The sequence below is a fragment of the Sturnira hondurensis genome, unplaced genomic scaffold (assembly GCF_014824575.4).
Source record: "Sturnira hondurensis isolate 20B ecotype Veracruz unplaced genomic scaffold, ASM1482457v3 Scaffold0001872, whole genome shotgun sequence".
In the NCBI taxonomy this organism is placed as follows: Eukaryota; Metazoa; Chordata; class Mammalia; order Chiroptera; family Phyllostomidae; genus Sturnira; species Sturnira hondurensis.
In genome coordinates, this window is record NW_028074503.1 from 28,859,549 (window position 1) to 28,873,698 (window position 14,150).

The 14,150-nt window shown below is 37.5% G+C and overlaps 1 protein-coding gene across 1 annotated transcript in view; it reads right to left on the reverse strand.

Annotated features, from left to right (window-relative positions):
• Positions 1-581: 581 nt before the first annotated feature.
• Positions 582-14,150, reverse strand: part of TXNL1 (thioredoxin like 1) — a 28,753-nt gene continuing 15,184 nt past the window's right edge. The window contains exons 5-8 of the mRNA XM_037034786.1: positions 12,687-12,756; positions 11,207-11,379; positions 8,812-8,916; positions 582-2,304 (exon numbers count right to left, since the gene is read on the reverse strand). Of these exons, the coding sequence (XP_036890681.1) occupies positions 2,275-2,304; positions 8,812-8,916; positions 11,207-11,379; positions 12,687-12,756 (378 nt within the window). The 3' untranslated portion in view covers positions 582-2,274. The remainder of the gene's footprint in view (positions 2,305-8,811; positions 8,917-11,206; positions 11,380-12,686; positions 12,757-14,150) is intronic.

Genomic DNA, 14,150 nt, shown 5'->3' on the forward strand with positions numbered 1-14,150 from the left:
ACCCCCATGTCAAGTGTATTAATGGCATACTCGTGAACATTGGAGAAAACGTGTAGTGTGCATCCTCCAGCCATGAGACAGAGGTGGCACATGTGTTTCGAGTCACATGTGAACTCCAACAGGTTCGGTGGCTCCCTCCAATGTGAGCCTGGGGAAGAGTCAGGGCTGCACGGACCGTGAGTGCCCACCACGGGCTCACGGGTCTGGGAGCCTGCTGCTGGCAGACTCTGCACTGAAACATTCTGTTCCCATGACAGGCAGGGTATTTCACTGCTGCTTCACATCAGATACTGCATCCTGATGTGAAATGTAACAAAATGTGCAAAATGAAGGGGAAAGTTTTGTGACTTTTTTTTGCTGGTGTCTGACAAAACATACAAACACCTAGTATCGGTTTCACAAAAAACACTCTAATGGACGGCTTCAGTTAAAGAAAGTTACATTTCTCAAATGGTCTTCTCGGTCATCGGGACCATTCGGGGACATGTGTTACACTGTATTTATGTTCGGATGTGTATGTGTATTTATGCACATACACTGTTTTAGGAGAAAACATCAGCATTTCCGCTTGGTAATTTAAATAATGTCAACTACGCGTGTTTATTTGTAAAACTTCCCATAGTGAAACACATTACAGTTACCTAGAAACATTCATTTTTCACTATTAACAATTTGAATAATTATGGAATGTTTGCATAATGCAACCAATTGAGTTATAGAAAAGTCACATAAACAATATATATCTGATGCCCAATCCTTTACAAATATTAAATTACCTTCACTGGGTTTTTAAACTGTCAAGTATAAATAGGATGAGGTCAGCAATACTTCAGATGAGGCACTTTAACAATTACTCAAAAAGATTAGGTGTACAAACTGTAAAACAAAACTCTTGACATTGACCTTATCCTTAATTTCAGACGTGATGAATCTGAGATGGTCTACATTACGGAGTGTTATAAGCCTTTATTTCTTGCCCTTTTGCCTTCACTTGACCCCAGGCAACATAAAAATGAAATACAGAAGATACACGGAAATCACCACAGGCCAGTCCATGTGCTCACATACAAAGGAACCAAACATCATCTAATGACACTGGGGTTTCAGAAAGTGACAAAATTTCACACGGAAACTGATGCGTAATTGTTTTCATGAATGTGTATAAACACATTGGTCTCCCCAAGGCAAAATGGTATCTCCACCATATTCCCAGACAAAAATGCCCTCAAACTTACTATTTAATTAACTAAATTAAAACCATTAATCTTACATACTCTTTTCAAACACTGAATTTTTAAAATAGAGAAATGAAAATATTACATCTTAACCTTAAAAATAATGAAAACATTAGATTTACCAATACTTCATAGATTACAGTTTCAAGATTTAAAAAAAGCAATAATGAACAGATGTTTTGTTTTGCCAGCCTTTTATGAAAGACCTTTTAAACTTAAAAGACACATTTGGCCAATTCATTTTCAACCTTAAATCAAATTCTCTGAATATTTGTACTGCATCTTTTGGTAGTTAAAAAAGAGTAAATACTTGATTAGAGGCTATTAATTTGTGTTGCTTCATGAATTCTGAGTTCTGTATTTTCTCTCCTGCCGAACTTCAACACACCTCTTTTAGTAAGCAAATGGCTGACTCCAATTTTTAAAGTTCATCCAGAAGGAATTCCAATCTGTGGTTTCATTAACTACATGTTTTAGGTGAGAACAGTTAAATCTCACTACACTTGTTTCATTTCTGGTAGTTTGTAATTGGAGAAATTTCTATAGCCCAGGCACCCAACTGCTGCTGTTCAGCAAGCGTGAGTCTTTACTCATTAGAACTCGTGGGTTTTACTCATGGTTAGCTGCTCCGGGGCACTGATCAGAGCCGCCTGCTCTGCACATCTACACGTGAGGGCACACGTGCTCCTTCCTTCCCTAGCTCAGTTTGGCTCCTCCGAAAAGACAAAGGAGCTTTAGCTTAATATGCTACCTGACACTTCAGTTTCTTCTAAAATCAAAAGTCAGCCAATTTTCAAAGGAATGGAAAAAGAAACACTTATTTAGAAGGACAAAAAGTAAGCTTGGCAAAAGTAGTGACTTTTATTTACAATTGCATGTAACAAGATTACAATAGAAACTAGTGCTATCTTCAGGACAAAAGCAATGATTTATCGGTAATGGCAATGGATGGAATTTTGACAGTCTCTGGCGAGAACCGAGCGGTCGTCCGGGAGCCGTGGGTCTGATTGCGACGTGGCCTTCCAGTGTCTTTAGTACCTTAGTGACTTTCTCCTTTTTTGCCCACTACCTAGAAAAACAAAAATAATTTTATATGTACATCTTACTGATTCAGAAATATGGGTTATTTTCAAAGTAATACTACTATAAAACAGTATTAATTGGTCATCATCTTTAAAACCTGGAGTTAACGTGTGCCCCTGCACGTTTTTTGGCATGCAGTCCACCCTCACTGCCGAAGCTGTGCCCACCCTCCCCTTCAGGAATTAGAAAGACTCCACATGCAGGCTACTTTTGGGTCCCCACACTGTTTTAAGAAAAAGTAGTGCAATTTTTCAAAACAAGGTTGACAGTTTAAAGACGTTAATAAAAAGATGATGCTATATGAGTGAAACATATGTAGCACACTATTTTTAGAAAATTAGAAATCAAATGTCAAACACAATTTGGAATTGTAAGAGTATGCTAAACTTAGGTCTTCATGTCCAAGATGACAGGTTTCTAGATGTTTCTCTCAATATATAGACATGTGATAGAAATATTAAAGAAGGACTAATTTTGCCTAGTTTCTATTTTTAAGAAATCCTGGTTTCTATAAATGTACTATAGAAATATAAAAAAATGAATCTTCTGTCAATGATTAAAAAAATGATTAGAAGGTTTTTAAAATGTCCTAGTTGCTTCAAATGTGGCAGCACAAAAATATAAATAAACTTGGTTTCTACCAACAGTTTTAGAAAACAAATTTTCTGTGGGAAGGTTCTAAAACTATGTTCTAATTGAATAATTTACTTCAAACCTAAAGTTTATTATTAAATAATGTATTCTCATAGCATAAATGCCCCAAAAGAAATTTACTTGCAAGTTATTGTATATATTTGTATAGAAAAATGTCTATAGGCATTTATAAACATAAATTTCATATTTTAAAGTGATTCTTTTCCAAGTGATAGTGTCTGAATCAAGCAGAACTACATCTGGCCTAGAATAATAAATGGTTGAGTCAATGTCCTTCCTGAGAGAAGAGACGAAACCCCTTCCGCTGAATGTCCAGACCCACGATGCCGGAACTGCCGTTTCCCCACTTCGGGTAAAATCCCTTTTATTACTTTAAAAGAACTCCTCGCTAATCCAAGGAAACTGTGTGTAGAAAGCCCACAAAGCCAGGAAGATGCTAAAGAGAGAGTCTCGGAAAAGAGCATGTGGACGAGAATAAGAAAGGCAGGTTTTAATGGCCATAAGGAGCCTTCTTAAAAAAAGAAAGGGAGATGAAACCATTTGTATCATAAATGAGTTCAAGCAAGTAAACATTGAAAGCATTATTGATCATTGTATCATTTGGGAACACGCAGAACACAGAGCTATTAGATTAAGCAAAAGAAAACAAAAGGAACTAATATTAAAAATTAAAATTTTAGCAGATGTGATACAGTAGAAGACACAAATCTGCATACTGTTTTACAGGTTGATAGCTCTCAACTTGCCAATGTGTATTCTCTGTAAAAAAGAAGAAATTTAACATTCCAATATGGATTTTCTCACCCCAAACAGAAGGTTCTTTTATTCATTTTAAGTTTGTATATTAACACTCCAGACAAACAAAAGTCTAGGTACATCAAAGTTAGGTGTCAAGAATATTTCTTCAATAAACAGTCCATTTTTCTTCTATATTACTATTTTAAACCAGCCTAATCTTCAGTCCATAAGTCTTTTAACTGGTCTTGAGCTCATTTGGGTAGGCAAAGCATAGGACACACCCACAATCAGTAAGCAGAATGAATTCTGGGCTACAGCTCCAATGAGGAAAAAAAAACCCCTATCTCTCGACTACGGCCTGATCGATATACTGAACTACTAGTAGTACCAAAGCACTTGATACAACGGTTTGTATTTGGTTTCTGAAGTGATTCTACAGTCCCTAAAAATAACAGTGAAACTTCAGATGGGATTGAAATATTATCCAACAACTAGTTCAATCCGAAACCATTTACAACAATGTCAATTTTATTGCAGTATTATTTTTCAAAAGGCAGCACAAAATTAAATACGAGACAGGGGAGAGTCCTAAGTATGTCAGGGGAGCTGCACAGTATGGGAATGAAATAGAAGCACCTCGCCGCAAGCTCAAAACAACAACAGAAACGAAAGGAAAGCCCGTTGAGCGGCACGACTGCTGGGGTCTGAAGGCAGAGATGGTGGAGGACACTAGGCAACAGTAAGGCTGATCCAGATGGCAGAAGCTGGAGCGGTCTTGCACCAACAGTGATGAGACCATGGGAGGGGAGAGCAGACAGGTGCAAGATGAGCAGAGAAGCAAGGAGGGGAGTGACATAAGGTCAATCTTTATATTACTTCATTTTTAAAAATCTTCTGGTTTTAGTTCATTTGAGTTGGATTAAAAAAGCTGAAAAATAAACAGACAGAAATGTTACAAAAATAGCCGACACGGTGAATGGCCAGTTTAGAAAAGTCTGTTTTTATTATAGTGATGGAGAACCTGCTTGGCTTCTCACATGCAACTCATTCCCTACGAAGCAGAAGCCCCTTCAAGGGTGCCCATTTTTTCCTCATTTTCTATTACTTTTGCATTAAAATAAAGCAATCCATGTACAGAGCATATTTTAGCAAAGAAAACATCTACTTTCAACTGAGATGGCAAGCTTTTCATGCTGCAACACCAGGGATCCACCAACAACAGCAAACGGCTTAAGTGCGTATCATAACCTGTGCACCACGCCTGTAACTATGAGCCAGAAAAAGACAAGCGGAACGTGCGTTCCCGTCTGTCAAACCTTCCAGGTATAACCTCAATCACAGTTGTAATGGCATGCAAGGTGGTCTAAGATGTCCATCCACATCCAAGATTCTTTAGTGTTACCTTAGCTTCTGTCATCTTAGTGACATACGGAGGTTGGTGACATTCTGAAAACTAAAATTAACTAGAACAACTCACACAACATAAAAATGTAAACTGAAAATGCTAAATGATCCTATTTTATCATTCATCAAACTATTTTATATAACTTCAGAGGCATCAAAATTTTCTTCTCTGTGCTGATAAAATCATGTACCAAATCTATTTTGAAATTTTAAATTCTAATTACTACATATAATCCCTTTAAAATCCAGAATGACTAAATAAGGGAACAAAGGGCCACACTTGACTTGTCCTGGGACGTTCCTATTTTCCATTCTAACTGGAGTGCCCACTGCTATCCTGTCTCCTCCATCTACTCCTTAAGTTGAATTCAAGCACTCTTCCTTCCCAAAATATTCTTACTTTCCCAGCATCATTGTGAAAAAAGAAGTAACACTGGCATGGACGATACGAGAATACGCTGTGGAGGAAGAGAAGCCTGAACTACACTTCGATTCACTTGATTAGATTTCCAGATGTTTATGGATTATTCTTCGAGAACGTGAACTCGTGTCGACAGGGATCATGACTGCACCGAGTCACAGTCCTGCGCAGACCACACCTCGTATCTACCATTTCCTTCACTAGAAACCGAACTCAAGTTTTTATAGGCAACTCTATACAAGACCAAACTGGCCAATTTCAGTTAAAAAGACACTAATTTTATTGCAATTTTCCTACACTAAAATTGTAGAATTAGCAATAATATGTATTTTTAAAAATGAGAAGTGGCCCTGCAGGACAATGAATTACACAACAATGAATTAGGCAGAACAAATCTCACTCAGAAATTATTAAAAGGAAATGTAATGTAATATTAGTATTATGTCAGGAAACCATTCAACCAATGCAAATGCATCGAACACTAAAAACACGGGACGAAGAAGCCCAGAGCACCAGGAAAGGAGTCCACGTTCACTCCAGTGTTACTGTTCTCACGGCAGTTCCCAGGGGGGTCCAGGCTCAGGAAAGGGTCCCTGAAACCCTTTCCGAAGTTTTCAAGCTAAAAATTATTCTCATACCAATGCTGAACTGCTGTTTGCTTTGAACTATCTCTGTCTCACAAGTGTACAATGGAGTTTCCAAGAGACTACATACCTGTGGATAGCAAATCTGACTGAATAAAAAAACAGATAAGAGAATAAGGGAACTCAACTAAGCCAAACAGTGAAGAAATTTGTGAAAGTATAAAACAACATCCTTCCCCTCATTAAGCTGGTTTTTATTTTGGAAAATACCATGTTTTGCTATGTATAATGTGCACCCACATTTTTGACCCAAACTTTCAAGAAAAAGTTTTTTGTTTTAATTTTTAATTTAATTTTTATATTTAGAAACAACACCAATTATCGTATTCCAGGGTATTATTTTGCATACATAATCATTATTGCTTTCTAGAGTTATACTTTCAATGTATAAGCATTAATAAAATTAAAAACATTTATATAAAAACAAAATTAGTACTACCCATGTATAATGCACATCCTCATTTTCCCCTCAAAAATTTGGGCAAAAAAGTGTGCATTATACACAGCAAAATACAGTATATACAATTTAAAAATATTGTGTTACTATATAATAAGTTTATTATTTGTAAGTAAATAGTTTTTCAATTTGTCAGTTTTAATTTCTTAGATGGAAAATGTTAGATAGGCAGAGCCACAGAAACAAAAGTTCTCATTGGTCCTCAACAATATTTAATAGTACAAAGGGGTCCTGAGTCCAAAAATTTGACAAGTAACGCTCGATAGTAATTTTATATTTTTAAAGATTTTATTTATTTATTTTTAGACTGAGGGGAAGGGAGGGAGAAAGAGAGGGAGAGAAACATCAATATGTGGTTGCCTCTCACGCACCCTTGACTGGGACCTGGCCCGCGACCCAGGCGTGTGCCCTGACTGGGAATCAAACCGATGACACTCATTGGTTTGCAAGCCAGCACTCAATCCACTGAGCCACTGCGGCCAGGGCACAATAGTACTTTTAAGTAAGGTAAAAAAGCATTTAATTAGATGAACACATAGCCAAATTATTAAACAAGTCCCAGTACTTTCAAGCGAGAATCGTCTAACACTTTTGCCAACATAAAGACAGTCCACAGAGAGGCAGTTTGGCATCAGAAAAGAGGAAAACCAGTGCAGAGAAAAAAGAGGTAGCTGAGGATCGTTAAAAACAAAGAGGTGAAGACAGATCTTAGGTGGATGACGTTAATGCACATTAGAAAAACGAGTGAATGGCAGGCTGGTAGGAAGATGGACAACATACAGTAGTGGTTACTTAGGAACAAAAGGGAAATCCAATAGCATAAGCTAAGGAGAGAAGCAGAAAACCAGAGCAGAGTTAATGGTATGAGAAAATAGGACTTAGAGTAATAGATCTTGTGAAAGTATTAAGCTAAAAACAAACTATGCAAGGAACAGTTAAAGCTAAATCCAATAGTATTTAATTCAAGCAGGCAAAGTAAAAACGCAGGCAGCCAAAACGTCTTTGTTGCTCACACATTTTCCTAGTACAGCATATTTCATATCATAGAAATGTAGATGTTTAATCTCTGCTTCTCCTGACCTGTCATTGTACATATGTCGAAAATCTAACATGACAGCTCTAAGTACGCGATTGTTCCTACCGATCCCAAAGTTTACTACACTATGATACAGGAAGACGGTACTTGTAAAATGCCTGGTTAAAGTATCTATAATCAAGGTCATCAATTTTGTAAAAAAACAGAACAATTTTATAAGAGCACCTAACATCATGAAATTTTTATGAAATTTTCTGTAGCTGAATTAAAATAACATCTGTGGATACCATCAAAAAGAGTAAGTTTTCAGCATGTTCTGTGGCTCCGATTCCCCACACAGAGGTCGCTGGCCAGTCCTTGGGAAACTCTTCTCTTTCACAACCATCTCAAGTTCTAGACCGCCTGCCAGGTGCAGCCACCAGGAACTTGGTGGTAACTACACCCCCCATGCTGCTGCACAGTTCATCTGTGTACAGCTCCGGGGTTCTGTACAGATAAAGCTCTGGAGGTAATTTCATGATCTGTGGTTGTATACTTTAGGAGTCACCATAAGGAACTATTACCAACTAGAAGTAATTCCATGAATATACAAATGTTCTCATTCCTAATGGTCCCATATACCTTACAAATTCCTTGCAAATCTCAGAATATTTGTTTACATATATATGCTCACATATATATATATACAAATATCTCTGCTCACTAAAAACTTATTTTCTGAAATTTGTTCTTTCCATACATAATTTGAAAGTCAGCATCTCAGTGCACTAAAGTCCATTATTTTTTGTTAAAATTATACAAGTCATTTTAAATATTTTCTTCAGAAATGATATTCCAAATCTTAATATCAATAGTTCTTAAAAGCTCACTAATAACAATGATTTCACTTACTGTTTTTCCATTACTCCTAACTATTTTCTGTAACCAATTATTTTTACCCTTTTAAGTGGATGTCATTCATTAATAGACACTGTATCAGCAAGACTTCTTATTTTTATTTGAGATTTCTTTTAGTTGAGTATCTAAAAATGTGACTAGGAGAACTTACTGTTCTGATTTAACCTTACGACAGGACTCTGATATTTATAAAATACTTTTTCAAAATTATAATTTTACTAATATCATTTCAACAAACTTACTCGTTTGAAGTCATTCATATTTGTTGCCTGGACTGGAGTACCAATGAAAGTAAAATATGAAATTCTTGTGGTTTCCTCTTCACCTTGATTGGACTGAACAAATATCTACCAAAAAATAATAATGTTTACAGTAATAATTACAATCCTTTCTTTCACAACAATGCTTCTAGTTTAACTGATTTCCTTGGATTACCAATAAACACACTGACCCTTCCCCTCTTTGCAAGGATCCGTCCACACTGCACTGAGATTAAGGCTCCTATGGGAGCATGAGTCCACTGTGAGCCCCGCTGTTCGCACCCACTCCAGGGACGNGTGGTTTCCTCTTCACCTTGATTGGACTGAACAAATATCTACCAAAAAATAATAATGTTTACAGTAATAATTACAATCCTTTCTTTCACAACAATGCTTCTAGTTTAACTGATTTCCTTGGATTACCAATAAACACACTGACCCTTCCCCTCTTTGCAAGGATCCATCCACACTGCACTGAGATTAAGGCTCCTATGAGAGCATGAGTCCACTGTGAGCCCCGCTGTTCGCACCCACTCCAGGGACGTCCCAGCAAAACACCCATATACACAAGTTCTTGAAAATTCAGTGTGATGGCGTGGCAGGGTCATAATTAAATTCTTTAAAACAAAATGTCTAACGAATATGAAATTCACAATTATAATTAGCAGGGTGCTGTTGAAGTTTTGTAAAAATTATAGTTTTTCCCTGAGGAATACTTCTACAGTTAGTTTAATTAGTTTAATTTCCTAGAATAGTAAAAGAAAGAGTAGTATTGGAAACCCACTCATAAAACTACACTATGCTCATACAGGGCCCAGCACAAATAACATCCCTTTTTTATTACAAAACCATAAGCATGTAATTCTGTAACATAACAATATCGCACTCAAGCACACCATGTGACACTTTAGGTGAAATGTCCAAATTAAAACCATAACTCACCACACCCATGTTAACACCCGACCAACCACACTCGGGCAGGCTTTACTGCTGCCGGACCCTGGGTTTCTCACACTTGACTACTGATACTTCCTATTTACCCTCCCCTTGCCCCAGCACGTTAGGAGACAGAAGCTTCATTCATAGGTCCTTTTTCGTCTGTTGGATTTCTTTTTTAATTCACTCCATATTTTAGAACACAACACTCTAGATGCTGACTACTGAATAGTATTGCTTCTTTCTACCTTAATCTGGACAACATATTCTTTCATTCACAGATGGCATACATCGGTCAGCCTGTGCTGTTTGTGTAGGCATCCACAGATTCATCTCAAAGTGAACTGATCAATCAAAAACTTCAAGTCTATAATTAGTAGACTCTGAAACCAGCTCTCCTTTTCTTTATTTGTAATGCTCTGTGAATCTAAGCACAACAGTTTTTATATTTGCTGCTTTTAAAATTCATCCACTTACTTTAATTAGACTCTCTGATCAAAACTGTCACTTCAATTTCAATTTTATCACCAAAAAAGTGACATACACACTGCCTGTGTCTCAAATGGAATTCTGACTCAGAGAGGACACAGTATGTAAAGACTCGAGCCTATCACAAGGTAACTGTGGTGTGTGACTCTAATGACAGAGGCGAATAGGAATGTCAGGGTCTCTAGGTTGGAAGAGCTTTTCCGTTAAACAGCTGCCTTCCTCCTAGCACTAACTAAAAGCAAAGGTGGTGTTACAAACACATGCTAACAGCATTCTTTAATTTGGAAGAACCAGAATCGTTCCATTAAAGCAAAGAAATCACATTAGTTTGGCATGACTTGTCCTCAGTGACTAGGCTGACTCCCACTGCTCTTCCTAGGTCTGCTATGCTCCGACTCGAAACCTCCCGCCTGTCCTCTGAAGGATGGGGGCGGAGTGGACAGCATGTGCTGGAGTTCAATGTCAAAATTCACAAAAGCGGTTAATAACTGCTAAGAAGCAACAAACTTCTTAATGTAAATTAATATAAAACTACCTTTTCAAAGTCCTTTTTACTGAGATCATGACCACTACATTATTAAAAACTCAGTATTCGAGATAAGTGCATCAAACTTCACAACTGTATCATTCATTACCAGGTATGAATAATAAAGCACAAATATCTTCAGTTTAAGTGTAAATATTCTAGAAAAAACTTTTAACAACAGTTGCCAAATGTGTAACAAGTAAACTGAGAAATCTATAAATTAAAAAAAAAGAAAAATTGACCTATCCTTCCCCTTAGGGCACACAGATAAATTAAGAAGAAAATTTAATTAACTCATTATACATTTTTACTATCTCAAGCCAAGTGGACAAACAACTATTTTAAAAGATCATTTAGAATTACTAAGTACAGCATAAATTGCCACCCACGAAGCCATTAAGCATATCTTAATGAACTGCTACTTACAGTTACACTGTTGACATTCTGAAACTTAACATAGCGCAGTGGAATGATGCTGTCTTCTTTAATATCATCCTCTGTTAGTTCCAGAGCTTGAGTGGGTTCACTTCTTTCTGCTTCTTCAAAATCCATAGATCGGGGTAGGTTGATAAAAATTTTTACGTATTTAGGACCCTGACCTATAAAATGGTACAATAAAATAAAACACTAAAAACCAAACACATGTTTTCTTACCTATGTTATCACATTCATACTATACAAACGTAAACACATACACACATATCTACACATACCGTTAGGAATTCTAAGTCAGTCTAAGTATTTTCATAGCCGTTGCTTGGCCTGCTGGCACTGTACTCCAGGGATTCTGGATTAAAACACATACAAACGTGCGCGCGCGCACACGTGCTCAAAGCTCCTGCCCTCGGCTACAAAAGATGTGCTATGGAAACACAGTCCTGCCAGGGAGGAGGCACAGAAACGCAGCGCTGGGGCCTGGCGGTACGTGCAGGCGCACAAGCTCCATGAAAGCGGTAACAGTGGAGTCAGGTCTCGGAACTGCCAACAACTGGCACCTTTCGTTACTTCAGAGGAAAGCGTTACCAGTGACACCATTGGCCAAAGGGAGATTCATTAAACAAATTGCCAAACTCATCTTAGGAATTAAGATGTGCTCAGTGGTGGTAAAATCACATTCATAGAGCATCGTAGTCCCTTTAACTTCTGGGTACAATCTAAGACCCATATTTTGGGGCTGATTAAAGAATCCTAAAATATTCACATTGCTTAAATGTGCATTTCTACAGCATTTGTTTTTACAAATACTTTGTATTTTCAAATAAAGACAGTTTCACTAAGGAACGTTCGTTAATACATGAAAATTTAGAATAACAAATGAGAAGGAAATGCTATCTGATAAATAGGATGCAGGCTCCGTCTTCCAATCAATCACACAACAAAACTAAAAGAACATCTAATCCCTACTCCCTCCACCCTCCTTTCACTCCAGCCTCCCCCACAAAAAAACACCTCAACTGAAACAGAAAAAAAGGGAGGAGGTGAGTGAGGAAAAGTCTTTGTTTAATAAAAAGAGGAATGCCAAGTCTGCACAGTCATGTGCACGGCATCTCATGTGTGAAGAACATGAATCTATAAACGTGGCACAAGCATGGGTTTTATCGTCCGTAACGGCAGTCTGACGCATCTCCCCGTTCTGATCCTAGAAAACGGCTAGAGTTTCAGAGTGGTATCTGAAAGAAAGGGTCCACCTGCTTTCAGGTTAAGAGGAAACTTAAATTCTAAAATTAAAAACTTTACAAATAAATCTCACATTATTTGCCCATTCACTCACATCCTCCCTTTGTTACAAAAACAATTTCACTCCCAAAACAAGGGTATTCTACTCCTTCGTAATGAACAGAAGTAGGCCTGCTAACAGGTCTACAGAGCAGAAAGTTAGTTTAGAGAAAAACTGTCCATCACTTACCATTATCTGGCCCTTGAAATTTCATTGAATAAAGCTTAACAGGCTGATTGAATGCCACAGTAATAAGCAGCTGTCAAGAAAATAATAGTTTAATTTTAAAAGAGCTCAACACCTTGAATACACATAACTAAGAATTAATTCAGAGGCAAAAAATTTTAATTCATCTCAACGTAATATGTAAAGTCGGTGAGCTTAAAGTCACTTGATTAGACTGACATTTGAAAAACACAATCGTATTATTCGCATAAGGGAATGACAACAAATGTAATGGAATAATTCATTACAACCGTGCATAAGAACCTAAGATCTTGTAACCTATAAACTGGCAAGCAACCTGCTCTCTACAAACTCAAACAAAATTCCCAAATTAAAAAATAAAATAAAATATTTATGTTAGTTATGGAAGCTTAACATTTTTCAGGATGCTTTATTTGTCAAGCATGTACCCATGCCACTTAACAATTTGGAGACAATTCACAGCTTATGTGGAGAGATCAGCCCTCAAATGGACGTTAGATCATCCAAAATTCAAGAAAAGAGGATTCTTAAAGCTCCAGAGTCGGCTCCAAACATTACTTAGTATGAACACTGTGTGAAAAATATTCTCAGAGCTATACAATAAGGTAGCCCTTGTTGGAGCAAAAACAATGGGGTTTAATTTAGACTTATGGTTTTAGAATCAGTCTAGTTTGTCTGCCTGCAAAAAGACCTATATCCTTTGAACTATATCCTTTGGTTACATAAATACTTTTTATACTTAAGTTGTAATGGTGTGCCAAAAAGAATAAGCATGACTTGTTTGGGGATCTGAACCACAGGTGAAAGGGAAATGAGAGTAAAAGCTAGAAACAGATCAAGTCAGCAAGAATCTGATGCTGGCCCTGGCTGATGTGGCTCAGAGGATCCTGATGCTGGCCCTGGCTGATGTGGCTCAGACAACCTGCAAACCAAAGGGTCAACAGTTCGAATCCTAGTCAGGGCACATGCCTGGGTTGCGGGCCAGGTCCTCAGCAGGGGTTGTTCAAGAGGCAACCACACATTGATGTTTCTCTGCCTCTCTTTCTCCCTCCCTTCCCCTCTCTCTAAAATTAAATAAATAAAATCTTAAAAAGAAAATTCTGACACTGTCTTCCTGAAGTCAGTGAAGAATCCTTTAACTCTTAAGAAATAAGCACGATCAGATTCATATTTAGAAAAAAAAACAGCTTTTGCAAACAAGTGGAAGATGAACTGGAATGGGCACAAAGCGGTCAGTGGAATAGAAAGTAAATCAAGGAAAATAACAGTTGAGATGAAAGACAGCTTGACGGAGGCAGCACTAGACCACTTCCTCTGTGATGACAAGGCAGGAGTGTAGGGGGACACAATACAGGTGTCCCCCTGGGAGTGAGGACTAGCCACACAGGGAGTGCTCGTTTTGTGTGAGTAAAACATATACGAGGAGGGCAAGAATGAACAAAACGA